The sequence below is a fragment of the Enoplosus armatus genome, chromosome 1, assembly GCF_043641665.1.
Source record: "Enoplosus armatus isolate fEnoArm2 chromosome 1, fEnoArm2.hap1, whole genome shotgun sequence".
Lineage (NCBI taxonomy): Eukaryota > Metazoa > Chordata > Actinopteri > Centrarchiformes > Enoplosidae > Enoplosus > Enoplosus armatus.
This window is the reverse complement of record NC_092180.1, coordinates 4579698-4597017: the sequence shown is the minus strand read 5'-3', so window position 1 is coordinate 4597017 and position 17320 is coordinate 4579698. Positions and strand designations below refer to the sequence as shown.

The following is a 17320-nucleotide window of genomic DNA, read 5'->3' as shown; positions in this document are numbered from 1 at the left end:
GGAGGTCAGCTTCCCACCTGTGAATATGGCCAATTGTGTCTACTGGAACACATGGCACTGCTACTGGGAATGAAACATGGTGGACGGGAACGTTACCCCTGCCCTGCCTGTGTGCCAGAGTACCAATCTTTTGTCAAACTTTAACCAAACCAGACTGAGATCTCGTACGAGTACAGAAATGTGACATGACAGATAGACAAATGTACTGACAATCAGTCTGACAGGTAAGGAAGTACACAGACAGAGAGATGATGGTTTTCCCGCTCGGTAAGTATGAGCTGATGTAGCCCATCATGTCCTGTAATGAAAGACAGACTGGCTGCACATAAAAGCCCTTGGAGGCTGGGAGCCTGGGGAGCCATTACTGAAGAAAGAGCTGTGTCTGCATTATTTGTCCTCTCACCCCCTCCACAATCTACAGCAGCCCCCTACAGAACGGTGTGTACATGTAAAAGGACTGATTACATGTGTGTGCTTATGGTGAAGTATAGTTCTGCTCAAACCACAAACACCACTGAAAGGAGAAAAATCAGAATCAGAAATACTTTATTGATCCCCGGGGGGGAAATTGTGAAAATACAATGAAGTTGTGTTTGTGATTTGCGATTCACACGTCGGCCGCTCACTGTAGAATTTTGCTTTTCTATTTCAGTAAATTTCAGAGAGGTGGCAAAGTACTGAGTCACACAGTGGAGAAGAGGTCTGGAGATGATTTGGAAATGGCCGGCTCTGAGTTTTAGTGGGTGTGGGTGAGCGAGAAAGAGAGACGGATAGAGAGACAGACAGACAGAGGGTTGTTGGGAAGAGGTGCTGTGACTCTAACCTTTAATTCTCAGCTCTTACTCTATATCTCTACCTTTCCTCTCCTGCCCTCTCTCCTTTCAACAAATACAGTCTTATCCTCATCCTCTCTTTACCTTCCTTTTCATCTTCCTCTCCTCTCGTGTACTTTAAACTCTTTACTCTCCCTCTCCTCTTCCTTGTCTCTTTTCTTTTCAGCAGAGCAGGTTCTTTCCTGTCCTTGCTGTCTTCTCCTTTAACCTTTCCTCTTTCATCTCTCCTCTGTCCTTCCTTCCCTGTCCTTTAAACATGTCGTTCTCTTTCACCTTCTTTTTATCTTCCTCTCCTCTGAATACGGTGAGTCTAAGGCATGCTGCTTATCTCACCTAAACGAGAGTGCAATTTCCTTTGCTCAGAACCTGCCCCGGGTTTCTTTCATTATGGCTCTATAGCTGACAGCCTCCTACAGTTTGTTTATTCAATGTATTTACTGAATTACCATTGGCTATTTACACTGTAGTACCTCCCTGCCAATGCAGCGGGGTTCAGGCAAATTGGCATAGCAGGTCCTCTATAGCAGACAGACCAATCTGTTCTGATAGGTATCCCAGCCAAGAAGTATTCATCGGTGGAAAGGGAGAGAAACACAATTATTGCAGAGGCGCAGCCTGAATCCGCATCCGGCACACTGGCTGTGTTTACTCCTCGCAGCGGCAGAAGGTTGGTGCATGCACATCCACCGAAAGAGGAATTCATGCAACTGAGAGGAGTGCGGTTAGAAGGAAGACGTACCTCTGCAAACATTGCAGCATCTGCCATCTGGTAAGATCTGTTCACTGACGGTGCAGTTGAGCTCTGGACAAGTTTCTGTGACTTTCACCATCAGGCCATTCTGGAAGAACAAGACAGAGGCAGAACTTTGTGATGTGAAAAATTACTTTTACTTTTTACTTTTGATCTCTTGCCGAAACGTAACCAGGCAACACTCATATTGGTTGTTGATTGAAGTTACGAAATCCACTAACAAGCAGCATACAAGACTAACTTTTCACTATAACTAACATGAGAAAGTGTGAACTTGCTGACATACTCTGCAGTAGTGATGTTGAGAGTGAATGTGTTTTTTTTTTTTGCTATACAGGTTAATTATCATCATTTTTCTAACCATTTACTGGTGAATAACATGTTGGACACATGAATGTTCATACAATTCCATGCACAGTTCACCCTTTGAACTTGTAAATAGTGTAAAAAAAAAAATATATATATATATATATATATATATATATATATATATATATATATATATGTGAGTTTAATAAATCTAAAAAGAAGGCTCCATATGTTTTTTTGACATAAAATGTCAAAACATTGTGAAAGATGCTCATCACAATTTCCCAGAAACCAAAGTGACGCCTTCAAATTGCTTCTTTTGTCCAACCAACAGTCTGAAACCCAAAGACTCTTCTTTTACTATCAAAAAAGACAAGCAGCTAATCCTCACATTCAAGAAGCTGGAACCAGCAAACATTTTTACATTTTTGTATGAAAAATGACTGAAAAGATTTATCGATTATCAAAAGGGTTGGCAGCTAATTTTCTTTCGATCGAATAATCAATGAATGAATTGTTGAAGCTCTAGTGGCTTCAGCGAGTCACATAATCCATGCTGTCTTGTAATAAATGAATCATTATTTGAAGGTCTTTAATTGCATTCAGAAAATGTTACATATATTTAAAACCTTAATGTTTTACAACCCTGCAAATCAAGCCAAACGTAACCTTGTTTATTTTTTCATGCTTAATAAATATTCTCTGTCCTCACATAAAGGCCTGTGTGTCGAGCTACTTTCTTTCAGTCTGAACCTTGTAATTTTAACATGAACCTATAATATAATATAGTAATATAATAAACCACAAAACTAAAAAAAACTAAAAAACAGGGTATTCTAAGAGACTCTTGACTGAATGAGGCTGCCATGACAACAGATAAGGTGGGAATGTAAAGGTTGTACATGCTCACATTCACATAGGGGGCATGAATACAGATAGCAGGTATGGAGAAGATACGCGCTACCAAAGAATGGAAACAAGGGTAGATAGAACTGTGTCATCTTCCCCTGGGCCTTTTAAAACAAATAGCGGACGCACGGCAGCAGCAGGCTGGCTGGTTTGTCAGAGCTTCGGTGGTCCCTGCGATGCCTCTCAAGGTCTGAGGTATCGACTCAAATCCCTGAGATTTCTCCTTCAAAACTTCCTTCAATGTCGTGCTTTTCTAGGAACCAGATTAACTGCTTCCTGGTGTCTTATGTTAAAAGTACAATTGCTTTGCACTGTGAGCCTCATTTTCTCATTATCTCATGAGAACTAGTACTTTTATCTCTTCAAGCACTAAAAGCTGCACTGATCTGAATTTTTGTTTAATGTGAAAGGTGCTGGTAGTAATAGCTATTTTTCTCAGGAGTTGGTGGAGACCAAAGCGACGTTAAAAGGAGAATGAATATTGGACTCCAAGTGAATGCTAACGTTGCTCTCTGTCTATTCAGTGTGTAAATAAACAAATGTTTGTGGACATATTGCAAACATGCTAAGATAACAACTTCAATAGATGATAATATGTCAGATTGTTGTTTTGAATGTAGTTTTAATCTAGTCTATAAAATGTCAGAAAATACTTAAAAATGCTCACCACAGCCCAAGGTGATGTAATCATGTATACAAAGTGCTCGTTTCGTTTGAAAAACAGTACAAAACCTAAAAATATTCAGTATATAATGCTATAAAACAAAAAAGCCGCAAATCCTCACATTTGAGAAGCACATATTTGATATAATAACTGCACTGTAACTGTATTTTATTTCAATTTCATTTCATTCTATCTTAATTGATTTTATTCAGGTTTTTGTTGTTTATTGTTTTCAATGTCATTCCAATGCTTTTCTTTGCCTACGTAAAGCACTTTGAATTGCCTTTGTGTTTGAGATGTACTATATAAATAAAGCTGCCTCGCCTATTGTTGGTTCTTAATGAACAATTAAGTGATTTTCAAAGTTCATGAGTGAAGAAAAACGACTATACACAGCAGAATATAATTCAGCAGGCTAAACAAATAACATATGATTTTTAATATAACATTGATAATTGTAATAAAAATCAATAAATAATGTTAAAGAATCCAAACGAGAAAGGGACCGGTGACACCAGCTCGAAAACCAGTTCATTTGTTTTTCTTTTCGTACTGAAGTACTGAAAGTAGCTATACTAACATTTCATGGACAGTAACATTTAACATTCCCTTCTCTTTTAACTTCATCGTATCACACATGTTACTCACTCAAGCCAAGTATCTCAAGCAAGGGCAATGTCTGGTGCCACCAAAACAAATAGAAATGATGATCAAAATAATTAAAATAAGACACAGGCTGTAAAAACACATTTTTTATTTTTATTGAATGACTGTTCCCTGTATAAAAGTATCCCTCATATAGAGAGGAGACTCAATTTGACACGAGCTTTTGGTGACAAATATTTGTTACTGTGTCCATATGGCACACCACCAACCACACATATAGACCTTAAAATGAACACTGATCATTCTGGTCCACCGTTAAGACCATCAGTATCATCCATAAATAGCTTAATGTAACCATCTCTCTCTCTCTCTCTCTCAATCCTACTGCTTATTCTCTCCATATGTCAATACATATATTCATTGTTGCTTTTCCCACTTCCCACCTCTCCCGCTGTGACGGTGACAGGACAGAGAGATGGTTACAGAGCGAATCAGTACTTACCAGAGGCATTTTTTCAAAATCTGACATGCAGAAACCACACAAAAAATACGTTGTTCACATACTGAGACACACATGCTGAGAGCTGAAATTTATGGGCTGTCATGGACCAAAACACTGACACTAGAAACACTTGAGAGCCCCAAAATAAAACATGTCCAGTGCTTTCTAAAAAGAATTTGTCCACAAATTGGACATTTAGCCGTGCTCACATCCAGGAGATAAAGGATGGCAGTAATTGCTTGAAACAAAGCTTACAAACAATATAATGGTGTTTCGAGGTGTCTGGGGGCTAATAATGAGTCCAGGAATCCACCGCGTGGCTCTTTGTAAGCGATTACATGCATAAAATGCTAATGTTTTCTTAAAATAGCGTCTTTAAAGATAAATGGCTTCTCAGTGAAGAAAGCTCACCTCTGTTCTATGCTGAACTGGAATAATGACTTTAATTATAATCCATGCAGTGATGAAGCTCCAATTCAAATCAGGCCTTTGTGTTGCTGTGTTCATAAGTTATTCTAATTACCTGGCTATCTCGCCATTAGAGAGAAGAAAAAAGGCAGATTGAACAGATTGGCGAAGGGAGGGAAAACTAATAAGGCCTGCTGGCTAATTGAATAACACACCCAGCAGTCCACCACACACCATCATTGCACGTTTACGCTGAAGGAAAAGTGCTGCATGGTTAGGGTGGCCGTATTTTCAAACCCCGAAACTGGGACCCTGAAGTATACCATACTTCCATGCATGCGCACGTGCACATGCTGATGCATGCACTATGGGGGACATGTATTTCAGCGCTTGGCACACCTACCGAGCGTACCTTTCAACACCATCATAACGAGCGGGACGGAACATGATAAACGTCTACGTAAGTGCTGGAAAATTATTTAATTATTATTTTAGCGGTTTACTTAGTTTTAGTAAACCGGGACATCTTAGTGTTTTACAGATATTTGTCGGGACAATCCCGGACAGACCGGGATGTCTGGTCACCGTATGCATGGTGATCTGATTGCAGAGTAGAGGCTAAATGCTGGAAAAAGAATTGTAGAACTGTTACCTTGCATTCCCTGCAGCTCCTGGATAAAAAGCGACGGCCCTCAGAGAAGGTCTGGCCCATATAGGTACATTTCGCTGTGGGAAGAAAAATAAAACATAACTGCTTCAATCTACTCTACTTAGAACAGTGACTATGACAAACCAGAAATAGAATAATTCCTCAGCTCCTGTGGTAAACTGCTTTTGAAATTGCCAGCCCAAAGTTCTGCATACTTGATTCCTTTAGAAACAAAGTTGTTCTTGGCTAGTGTGCATAAGCGGAGAGGAAGTGTAACAGCGCATTAAGAATACAACAGAGGAGACCCTTCTGCATATTCCTGTGGCGATAGCAGAAATAGAAAATGAAGCATATGATATGAAGTCCTGCTTTTCTCCTCTCCAGGGTGAAGGACTGTGGAGCGCTCAGTCGCAGCTCTGGAGCACTGCTCCCTCGTTCGTCTGTGCCAGACCTCTGATGTTCACAAGGGAGGAAGAGGAGGAAGAAGGGGCGAGCGGAGGGATGGAGGAAGGCAGAGGAAGGCTGGAATTATTCAAAGACAAACTATACTTCAGGGATTTAGTGTTTTTGCGGTATAGCAAGACAGACACAGTTGTCTGTGGGCCTGTGAGCAGTTACCAGACCCCTGTGTGCTTTATACTAGAAACCAGTGCTTCCATTTCAGCTTCCAAGAAAATCAAGCAACTGTGATCTTTGCTCTGGCAGATAGTTTACTCCGGTTTCATTGTGCCAGCAGAACATCAGCCACAAACAACAGTGCTCTTGTTTGTATCTACAGCAGGTTCTGGTTGTAGTTGCACCTCAAATACTGTTTGTGGTAACTGTTTAAAAACAATTGGTCTTTTCACACGGACGTAAACAAAACCAGGTTTTGTATGTCAGCTGAAATGCTAGCTAGTGTAAGCTAATGCTAATGCCTAAATTCCGTGATTGTGTTGAGGGCCCCCCCCTCCAGCTGACCTTTTAATGTTTCCACAAGCATTATTCTAAATTCTGGAAATAAAGCAAGGTTGCTACTGTAGGCAGTAAGCTCGTTAGCCAGGAATGCTAAAGTTTGCAGCTTACATTAGAGCAGATAAACACACAGTTGAATCCACCCCCCTCCAAACTATTGATATACAGAGCATCGCTCCTAATGCAGCCCGACGCACGTTGTTTTGGCATGTGGAGAAATTCAAAGCTTGACAGCTGGGCCTAGTTACGGTTGCTATGCTATGATTAGAAAAACATTGTCCAGGGGAGGGTTTGGCGAACGGTCAATTACACACGCTTTTGTCAAACATTGCCAGCACCTTGAATCAATGTCCTTCCATTCATTGGCAGCCATGCAGCGCTCCTCCCGCTCTGTTGCTTCTATTAGGCCTACTTCCCCATCCAGTTAAAATGGATATCAACAGTACTTCCTTATTGTGAGGTCAATCCCCCCTTCTGACATTTTAGAGTCTCGATATTTTGCAAGACAAAGTTCATGCCGACTGAACTCTGCATGAGGAGAACATGAGGAATCCATTCAACAAAGGGCAAATGTGTCTCATGGGGACCGAATTTCTGTGTGACCCCACCCTTTGCGGTTGTGCTAATAATGACTGCCCTCTCCAAAAAACAACAGCATTGTGATGTTGTTATAATGCCACAAAAAGGCTGCAAAAGATACGACTTCATTTAATGTTTCTTGATTAACTCTACTGCACTGATAAAACCAAAAGGATTATAGAGATGAATTGATTTTCAATAAAGCAGCTGTGGAGAGATGACATGATTCTTAGCTCTACGCTGGTTTATAGAGAACATATAAGCCAAAGCAGTGGTATTGAATAGTGGTAGGGGCCATGGTGTGGACTAAGCAACATGAAGATGATTTAAATTTAATCTTTTATTCATAACAGAAAAACAAATGAGCAGCCGTGCCAACGGGTCATTTGACCTGAGCCTATTTGTGAGGTGTGAGAGGTATTTCTGTAGATGAGCAGAGGGGATTTTCACAGGTTTGGCTGTGATAATTCCTTCTGCTTCCTGCTTGATCTAAATGCGTGCTGCCGATACTTACGTCTGCATTTCTTGCAGCAAGTCCCATCAACATGTACAGGCAGCGAGTCCTCTGAGCAGTTTGCCGGAGGACAGAAAATCCTACGACACTCCACCACACCATTCTGTAAGAAAATTATACGTATTTATTCAGGGTTTTTTTTTACCAAAAACATGCAAACATCAAAATCCAACGCTCACTGTGAATATACAGCACGTCTCAATTTACATTTGCACAAGCACTCATGGAATTTTATACCTTTATCTGAAAAATAAAAAATCTTTACCCCAACCCAACAACAGTGAACATATACAACACATGCACTGTTATGTATGCTTTCATCCAATGTGGCTTAAAATACAGCTCAATCCCACCGTCAGGAATGCAACCTGAAACTGAAAGCTATAATATTTATGAATAAAAAAAACAAATTATAATGTCATGCAATCAGATAACAGATTCATCGAGTGCTGGATGGCGGGCACTGAAATCAAGCGGCCTGCTGATAGCAGGTAGTTATTCAGGCCCTGAAGGACTGCCTTCAATTTTGAGGCTGATATCTTTCTCTGCGAGTGCCTCTTCATTTCATGAGTCATCGGAAATGGTTCCCCCAGGACGCCGCGGTTATCAGTTAATGGCATGTCCACGGGAGGAAATCAGACCGACTAAACTCCATCCTGTACTTGATGTGCAATGATGCAGCAAGTCTAATTCCCCAGGGACCGGGATGGCCTGATTCAACAAATTTCAAAGTCTGGCTCCTATGTATGAGTACAGGCAGGGAGGCTTATTAGGGGGCGCTTATTAGGGGGTGGGCAGGAGGCAGGGAGACGAAGCAGGGGCTGGGAAATAGGGAAGTCTGATGGGAACACAAGTTAAGGAAGCTGAATGTTGAGAGTGGAGGAAATAAGTGCAGTGATTTCCCATCAAAGAAAAAACATCTACCCTCAAATCGTGCAATGCCGCTATGTAACATCAGTCTGTGATGATGATGTTTCAGAAGTTATTCTGTTAATTTGCCTTTTTGAAGTACACACTTTCCCTTGGCTATTATTTTTCAATTGATTTTATACGATCAATCTTGTTTATTGAGTATCAAATTCTTATTTTCTTTAAAAAGATGAAAAATCTGCATTTGGTTCAAACTCAAATCAACCTGCTACAAGACTTTTGGGGGGAAAAGAAACATGGTCTCTTGGGTTTGAATATTTTACTCGGTGTAAAAATCATACAGCGTCAATGAAGAGCTGAAACAAGCTGCTGCAGAATATGATACTGTTGGGGCACCTTGGTGGCCCAGCACACCATGATCCTCAATGTCTTTGGTCTGGCTGGAGACCTTTTATTCCTCATTTCTCGGTCCCCTCATTTCCTATCTCTACTGTCATGATAAAAAGGTATACACTCCCAAAGATACTAAAAAGATAAGACACTGTGGCCATTAAGGGCGTCCTGCAATTCCAATTGTGAAATTCCTACTAATTCAGTTTTAGAACCAACCTGGCAACACTGCCCAAGTAGCAAGGAGAAGTACTGAAACGAGCGGGGGTGATCGTCAGACAGACTGACCACCGAGCATAAAGAAAGCTTTAGCTAGCCTGCTTGCTTTTCGTGGTTGTAAATTGTCTGTGTGTGTGTGTGTGTGTCAAACTCCAACACAGACGACAGAGGACAGAAGCAGCGCGCCCGTAAATGACACCAAAATTCTCAGCGAGATTCTCAGCATAGTATTTTTACGCGACAGTATGGCAGATAGCATGCCTTAGTAGCCCCACCTAGTGGAAAAGTCACGCCATGCCACTGACTGTGATATAAGATTATTTTAACAATCTTAAAGGAAAATAAAAAGGGCACTAAGGGGTTAAATAAACTTTGCTTCCTCTCAAGATACTGACACAAATTTCACAGGTTGACTTAGTTGGAAAAATCCTCTTGCAGCAGTCGATGTTTTTAATAAAAAAAAGGGCTCAAAAATAGAATAAAGCTCTTGATATGATGGGGATTTTTTACAGTGCGATATTTGAAAGCCGGCGCCTCATTCTTTGATCGTGTGGATGAGGGTGACACTCACCTTACATGCGCAGTTCCTGCAGTTCTCGGGCTCCACCCACAGCTCCTTATCCCTGTAGACCAGGCCGTTGGCGCCACAGGTCATCTCGCAGTGACAGCCCTCCAGCTGGGTCAGTCTGGACTCGGCGTAGTTCAGCTGAGGACGAGCGCAGAATCACAGTCACAAAACTAAATCAAAAGTCTGAGTGCGCACACAGGTTATCCCCCTCGCCCTCTGGCGCGTCCCGGACTGCTTTCCAGAGAGCTGCTCCGCCGGGAGCCACTCATTAGAAGGGTACATAGAATAATAACTGATCATCATTCAGCTCATGCTCCAGACCTCCGGCTATAATCTACTGAGAAATGACTGACAGGGCTGACAGCCGCAACCCTGCCTCACCCCTCTTATATTCCTACACCCGGATCAGCCCTTCTTCTTCTTCATCTTATTTCATGGTCAACACTCTCGGCTGTCTCTCGACAGAAGTGATGCATCTTTGATAAAAGTGTCACGAGGCAGTGCCACAGAGAGGGGCTCAGTGGGTGGGCTGCACCAACCACGATTAACTTTGAACACTGTGTCTTAGAAATTATGTTTATGTACTACAAATTTTCCAGTGATGGAAGCGCTCCGTTTATGCACCGCATGAAAGTCATGTAGGAGGAGGTCAGGGTGGATGGAGGGCATACAACACCCAGGGCTTTGACACTGGACACTGTAGGATACAATTAGTGGTGCATACAGTAAATGTGGTTTCTAGGAGACAGGGAAACTGGATCAGTTCATCAGCCCTGTTGCTCCACGTTTTCTAAACTCCAATTTGAACCTTGGACTTGATTGATGTGACTTAACTAACACTGGGTTGAGTTTAAAAACTAAAATGGCTGTGTTTTCCCATTTTTTAAAGCAGCAAAGAAGCACAGCGAGTCCGTCTGTGGAGAAAACCAAAGAAAGGACTCAATACAATCAAGTTTTATTATGTTTTTGAAGCTTTATAGGGGCAAATGGAAATGAAATGTATTTGCAGGTGGACACATTGATGATATTGTATTTATGGGCTTCATTTTGATTTGTGGCTTAATTCTGGCCTGCACTGCACTTTAAGGGAAATTTAAACTAATATTCAACTTTGGTTTAAATCCTTAAACTGACCGGGTTTTAATTAAAATTGTGTAACTCCGTTGGGATTCACTTCAAATCTGTTTTAATAATTTCAAACCAAGTTCAGCTAAACTACAATCAGCCTAGTCTGAGTTATAAATATAATATATAGTAGTAGTCATCCAATCAGGGAGAGAAGTTGTTAATAATCGTGTCATCTTGTTGATCCAACTGCAATAAATAATTCTTTAATGTTGTGAGCAACAACTGTCATGTAACGTGACTGTATAGTTTGTTTCCATATCACTTAAACCAACCACATACAGTGCCATGTAAATCACGAATAAGCCTCTTTTCTTTCCTGTTGAAAATCAGCCTCTATCAAAGGTCAGTTTTGATCTATAATTCTATAATCTGCACACTTTTGTTCCATTGGGTTCTTCTTCTGTGCAAAACAGCCCACTGTATCTATGAAAGCTCACTTACAGCCTTGAGTAGGAGCTGGCTGTGGGAGTTGTCCTGTTTCAAAGGTGTGGGAATTCAAAAAGATCCAATTGATCTGAGCAGCGTAGGTCAACTAAGAAATTGTAGGTCCACTTAAGATACTCGAGCCTGCTCTGCCACTCTGCCTCCGCCCCCCTCTGCTCCTCTGAGACCTGCCCAGGCCACAGTGTCAGAAAGAGACGACTCACTGCAAAATGATGAAGGCTTCTCCATAAAAAATGCTGTGGTCACAGAGGCTTTTTGCTTTATTTAGAGTCTTCCTGTTGGAGAGCTGTGTGAGCTGTGAGCGGTAGAGATGTGTCCTGTCAAAGCCCCAAACAAAATGTTTGAAATGCAATTTCAAAGACTGGGAGGCTGCCTTAAGGCACCACCGAGGAATACCTTTCCTGTACAACATGAGCATCAAATGACACAGTGGTACCGCGCAAAGGAGTCAGAGGCTAATCGGCATGTATCTCCTATGGTTGATACATGAGGCTGAGAGACATGAGTGAAATAATAAAATAACAGCTGAAGACAAAGTCCAAATGAAGGTGGGCAAGGGAAAGGTGCATTTATTACCTTTAATCTTTTTTGTTTGCCTGCATGTCTGCATGTCAAAGTGAGTGAATTTCCATGAAATTAGTCTCAATCAGTCTTGGGCCAACGAGCAAATAATCAGATTTTGTTTGTAATCCAGATCTGGGACGTCTGCCATCAAGTAATTATCATATTTTAGCAGTAACAATGAAACAGGCACACACCGAGACTTCAAACCATGATGGTAAGCTTGAAGGCATAATAGATCAATGCATCTTGAAATTAGTCTGTTTAAGTGATGTATGTACAGTGTAAGTGATGGTAATGACGTGTTTAGGTTGACAGCAAGCAGGGGAATCCTTCTCTCTTAGCCTTCCAAATTCAGCCTATATAATATAATATAAATGCTGTGAAGGACAGTGACAGTTAAAAAAAACCTGAAATGTAATGACCAACCCACTTTCCATGGTTGAAAACGTAGGATTTTGACACTTAAGTGAGCATCTTGAGCCTCACACACACACACTGCCAAACTGACATTTAATTTTCAAAATGGTTGTCTGTGCAATCATTTCAGTAAATCAAAGGGAAATCTGCATCAACCTGTTTCTAAAGCTGGATTTATACTTGACGCAAGGAGTTAATGGCCCTCCCGGCATATAAATCTATGGTGTAGGTAATTTATAGTTCAGCGTTGGATTTCATCCGCTGATACTGCAACTAGACTGACGTATACTTTCGAAGAAGCGCAGATGCATTGTAACCCCTTAACACGGAACTATAAAACTATAAATCCAATCTCATTCTGATAATTGTGTTCATTCTGACTTCAGGTCATGCTAACTTTGCACTTGTCACCTCCATTTTTGGGATTCAAGAAACACCTCCACCAAATACATCAGGGCAAACAGCACAGGCCTCCTTTAACTATCCAAATAAACTGAGTAAACACAGACATTATGGATTAGCTATTGTAAGAGCATAGGGAGAATTTTTTTGCAACTTGCCAGAAAGAATAGCACATTAATGACTTACTTGAAGCTTTTCCGGCTGTGAAGACCATGTATCTCCAAAAATACCAACTTTAAATTAACTTAGAGCCTCGGTGAGAATTCATTTTGAGATAATGCGATGGGTTTTAAGAGGGATTTGTTCGTCTAATTTGAGAATATCTGGAAGATTCTGAGTGCTTAGAGATAAACAGGGAGACTGGAACATGCAAGGGCCTGAAGAGAGTTGTTTTCACAGGGCCCAGAATATCTAGCAGCTCCCCTGCCTAAAAGAGGAGGTAATTTGAAAACTCAAAAATCACAAAAACTGAAGATGATTTTCACTGGACAGTGACAATATCCAAGTATGAATGGGTTCCAGTTCACCCATAATACCCACTTACCCCCAGCAGTATCTAGCGAAGACAGTTTGGGTTTTATTTATTCATCATTATTATTATTTATCTTCTGGCCTTTGTCTCACCTTGTGCTGTCTCATGCTTGTTATTTTGCATGTTTTTAAGGCCTGCTGCTTATGTTTTATTGGTTGTTTCTTTTTCACTGTTTTTAGGGTCTTATTTATAACAATTTTACTCTTGTGAAGCACTTTGTGACCTTGCTCTGTGAAAGGTGCTATACTAAATAAACCTACTTACTTACAGATACCGTATCTGTCTCTGACCTTGTCAACTCATTTTATTGGGACTATTTCTTCAGTAGAATGTAGTTTAATAAATCTGGTCTGTGGATAATCCAGAGAAACATTCATTCAGGGACATTCATTCTATAAAGCGATGTTGCTGTTGATTGTGAGTATTGGTAATTTGTGTATTTCTGTGAGCACCACAATCAAAATTCCTCCCTTGTCACCACTATAGAGACCGATATCAGAAAACCTTGACCTACATGGCTACATACCACTAGAGGGAGGTGAGAAAAAAATGTTTCTTTATTAATTGGGGTGAACCAATCCTAAAGAAGACAAACATAATATTGGATTGGTATCTGTGCTGATACTCCATGTTGTGACATCGGAAAAAAGTGATATTGAGCTAATTCTAAAGTGTTTTGGCATTAAGACATGCTTGTGCTTCCCCTCACAAACACGCAGGTATAATACATGCAAATGCTGCCATGCTAATCCACACACAGCAGAGCTTATTGTCATCTCACCTCGCCTTGACACTCCACATCACACACTCAGGACCAAGCAATTATTCACCGTGACGTATTCACTCGTGCTGAATTCCTCCATTCTCTGCAGCATAAAGGCAGAGAGGCCATTTAGCACCGAAGTTGAATGCATCCTCCCTGCTGCGACTCGTATGAGCAATGAGGACAGGTGGCAAAAGGACGAGGTGTGTTCATGGGAAGGAGGAGGCGTTGACACAGTGGAAGGGTAATGTTCTTCATTTCACCCTTATTTACACCGGAAATTATTCTATAGCTCGTGCGCCCGCTGAGATGTCCTTGCTTCATTCACTCCCACCTAATAGCACTCACTCATGCGCATAGAAGCACATACTCAGTCACACACACACACAGAGCGAATCACACACACTCACACACATATGCAGATGTTTAGTCTTATAAATGGTTTAAGCTCTACCCCATGGCTCCAGGGCAGGAAGCACATCCCCTGTTAAGCCTCCTGTTGTCACGATGAAATCACCATATCCTGACACCTCCCTGAACTCTGAATGCACTTGGCCTTTGTGTGTGTGTGTGTGTGTGTGTGTGTGTGTGTCTGTGTGCTACCCGAAAAAAACAAACCTCTAGCATTTAAAATGGCAGTAGCAGCAGGGCAGGAAAATTAAATTTAAATCTAATTCAAATTGTGAAATAACAATTTTATCAGTGTATGTACAGAAGTTATATCGCATGTTGTCCCACCCCTGCATGTGCTAATAAAGATGTAGCTGCGATAAATTGTCACTTTTATCTTGACATCAGTATTTAGGTAAGATCATTATGAATGCATTACTGATCTAAATGTACTCACACTGCAATTCTCAATAAATAAAATGTCTTAATCCCATAACCTGTGATTCAACAGAAAATGACAATCAGTGAGTAATCAAGGAAAACATGAGAAGTGAGGAAAACGGAGAAAGGAAACATCTGCTGTTTTCCTCCATCACATTTCAGAGAGAAAAGATGTCCTAAATTCTAGACTACATTTCTCTGACGCCTGGAGTTAGCACAGTCACTTTGCTGACTCAAATAATATGACATAACCTCATAAAATATATAATCTTTGATCCTTCCCTGCTTCCTTCCTTCACTCCTTTCTTTAACTGATATGAAAGCACAAGAATCTCGAGGTTACACAATCGCTACTCAGGGTTGTGTCGGTTACAGTGGCAACTGTGCAAACTCAATCTGCCGATGAGGACCGTGTAATATGGTCAAAAGCTCATGAACAAGCGAGTAAGTGGACCTTGAGTTTTTTTGTCAAGCTCTACTCTTCCTTCCTGTCTGTACTTTACTCGATAATAAAGTATTTTACATTTTCACCTTTCCCTTTAATGTTATAACGCAACTGTATATTCAAAGTTCAACAAATATGAGATCTTCTGGAACTAAGTGACGTCTGTTTGCTGTTCCCTCTTGGATGCACATTAATATCTTTTGTGTGTTTCTGTGAGTCATTTAAAACCACTTCAATCCACGCTCACAATTACAACTGACGGAATAATCATATTTTCTAAAGACAGATTAAGGTGCATGTCGTTTTAATAACTTCTTCGTCCACCGTCTTGTTGAAAAAACAAAACGAGATACTGACTTTAGGGGAGAAAGAACAATAATCTTCAATGAAGGCAGCAACAAAATCAAAGGATTCTGCTGTTTCCGGCTGTAGTGAAGAAGGAAGTTATTTATTCATTTTCTTTTATTTATTTATTTTAGTTTGTCAGGCTACAACAGAGAAGGGTATTAGTGGATCTTTTAACTGAATACTTTTATTTAGCAATCTTTCACTGACACGGTTGCCAACATTTTGCATATTGAGTGTTTTTCTTTTATCTGTAAAGTCTCCTCAACATTTGTGACAACAATAAATCGAGTTTTGCAATATATTATACATTCTCCTAAGTTGTTAAACAGTCTGGTGAGCCGGCGGTGGTAGTTTTCTGCGTGAGAGGTTGTTCCTCGTTCTTACCTTCAGGGTCATCTTGGCCAGTAGCTCCTGAAGGTCCATAATGCCTTGCACCAGACTCAGGAAATCGCTGCAGGTCGGACAGGCTCAACGGGCGAAAAGGAAGCACCAAAACAGAGAAGAAAAGGGGAGGAAGGGCAAGAGGGGAGCGTTTAGATAGGAGATAAAGAAGAAAAGAGCAAAATGCAAAAAACATTCATTAGCCTGATTATTTGGACGTGGCTCATGGCGGCCAGCAGCAAACAAAAGGGAAGCCTCTCACGTCAGTCTACTCTTTGTCTAAGGCTTGCGGCTGGTGTTTGTATCAATAATAAAGTGACAAGGTGTGATTACATGCCTTATTGATCAGTGGCCGAGACAGTGGCACAGCGGGGGCCTTGTATCTTAATCTGTTTGACAGTAAACAGATGGAGAAACAAAGCGGGGAGAGAGGAGGCTGCACTGAATCTGAATTACAGCAAAATGAAGATTACTGGAGTAGAGGAAAGAAGAAACATGGAGGGAGGCTTTGTTTGTGATCAGCAGGGAGAGGTGACCACCAGCTGACTATAATGGCATACAGTAATGGAGAGTACTCTTTTTTACCTCTATTACTCTTAGTGGGTGTGCTGGACACCATGTATGACTGTATCATCATGATACTTACTGCGGTTAAGGTTAGGACACTGTGTAATGTAGCCGTTGGGAGCGAAAATCAACTTCACATCCTGGATAATGCCCTGGGAACACAGAGGGAGGGGTGCAGGGAAGAGACAGAGAGAGAGAGACAATGACACACATGGACTGGCAACATCATGGGATATGTCTTTGGATCTAATGTCTAAAAACATGACAAAGACTAAGGCTCCTCTTTACTTGGCGACACAACAACCAGCTTTTGATACTTCCCTGACCTTCACATTCGCTTTTCCCGTCTGTGTGCGCGATGCACAGGTGGGAGGAGAGGCGCAAACAGGTGGGAGGTTCATTCAAATGAGGCAGCGCAAAGCGAGTGCTTGGTGTTTTGGTGGAAAATGGGAATAGACGTGATTACTTTGGGCAATTGCGCAGAGATAATGTTTAAAATATAATACATGACTTTAATTAAACACTCTCCAACCAGTAGATGTGTTGGCATCAGAAAATTATTTTTAATGTGGTTAAAGCAGGAATGCCGGTAAAGCAGTCTGTATGTATCTATAAATTCTGCATTAAGCTAATAATCATAATGAAACAGCCCCTAAAAAGACATAAATGATCACATCTATGTACTTTTATCTAAGGTACCTTTGAATGTGTTTGTATTTAGAAAAGTAAAAATCCACCACAGCAAGTATTTAAAAAAGTAAACCTATTACCGT

The 17320-nt window shown here is 40.9% G+C and overlaps 1 protein-coding gene across 1 annotated transcript in view; it reads right to left on the bottom strand.

The window, feature by feature from the left end:
• The window catches only part of LOC139282486 (protein kinase C-binding protein NELL1-like), a 203036-nt gene that overhangs the window by 117227 nt on the left and 68489 nt on the right, over positions 1–17320 (bottom strand). The window contains exons 6-11 of the mRNA XM_070902231.1: positions 16627–16699; positions 15984–16066; positions 9729–9863; positions 7679–7781; positions 5635–5708; positions 1573–1672 (exon numbers count right to left, since the gene is read on the bottom strand). Of these exons, the coding sequence (XP_070758332.1) occupies positions 1573–1672; positions 5635–5708; positions 7679–7781; positions 9729–9863; positions 15984–16066; positions 16627–16699 (568 nt within the window). The remainder of the gene's footprint in view (positions 1–1572; positions 1673–5634; positions 5709–7678; positions 7782–9728; positions 9864–15983; positions 16067–16626; positions 16700–17320) is intronic.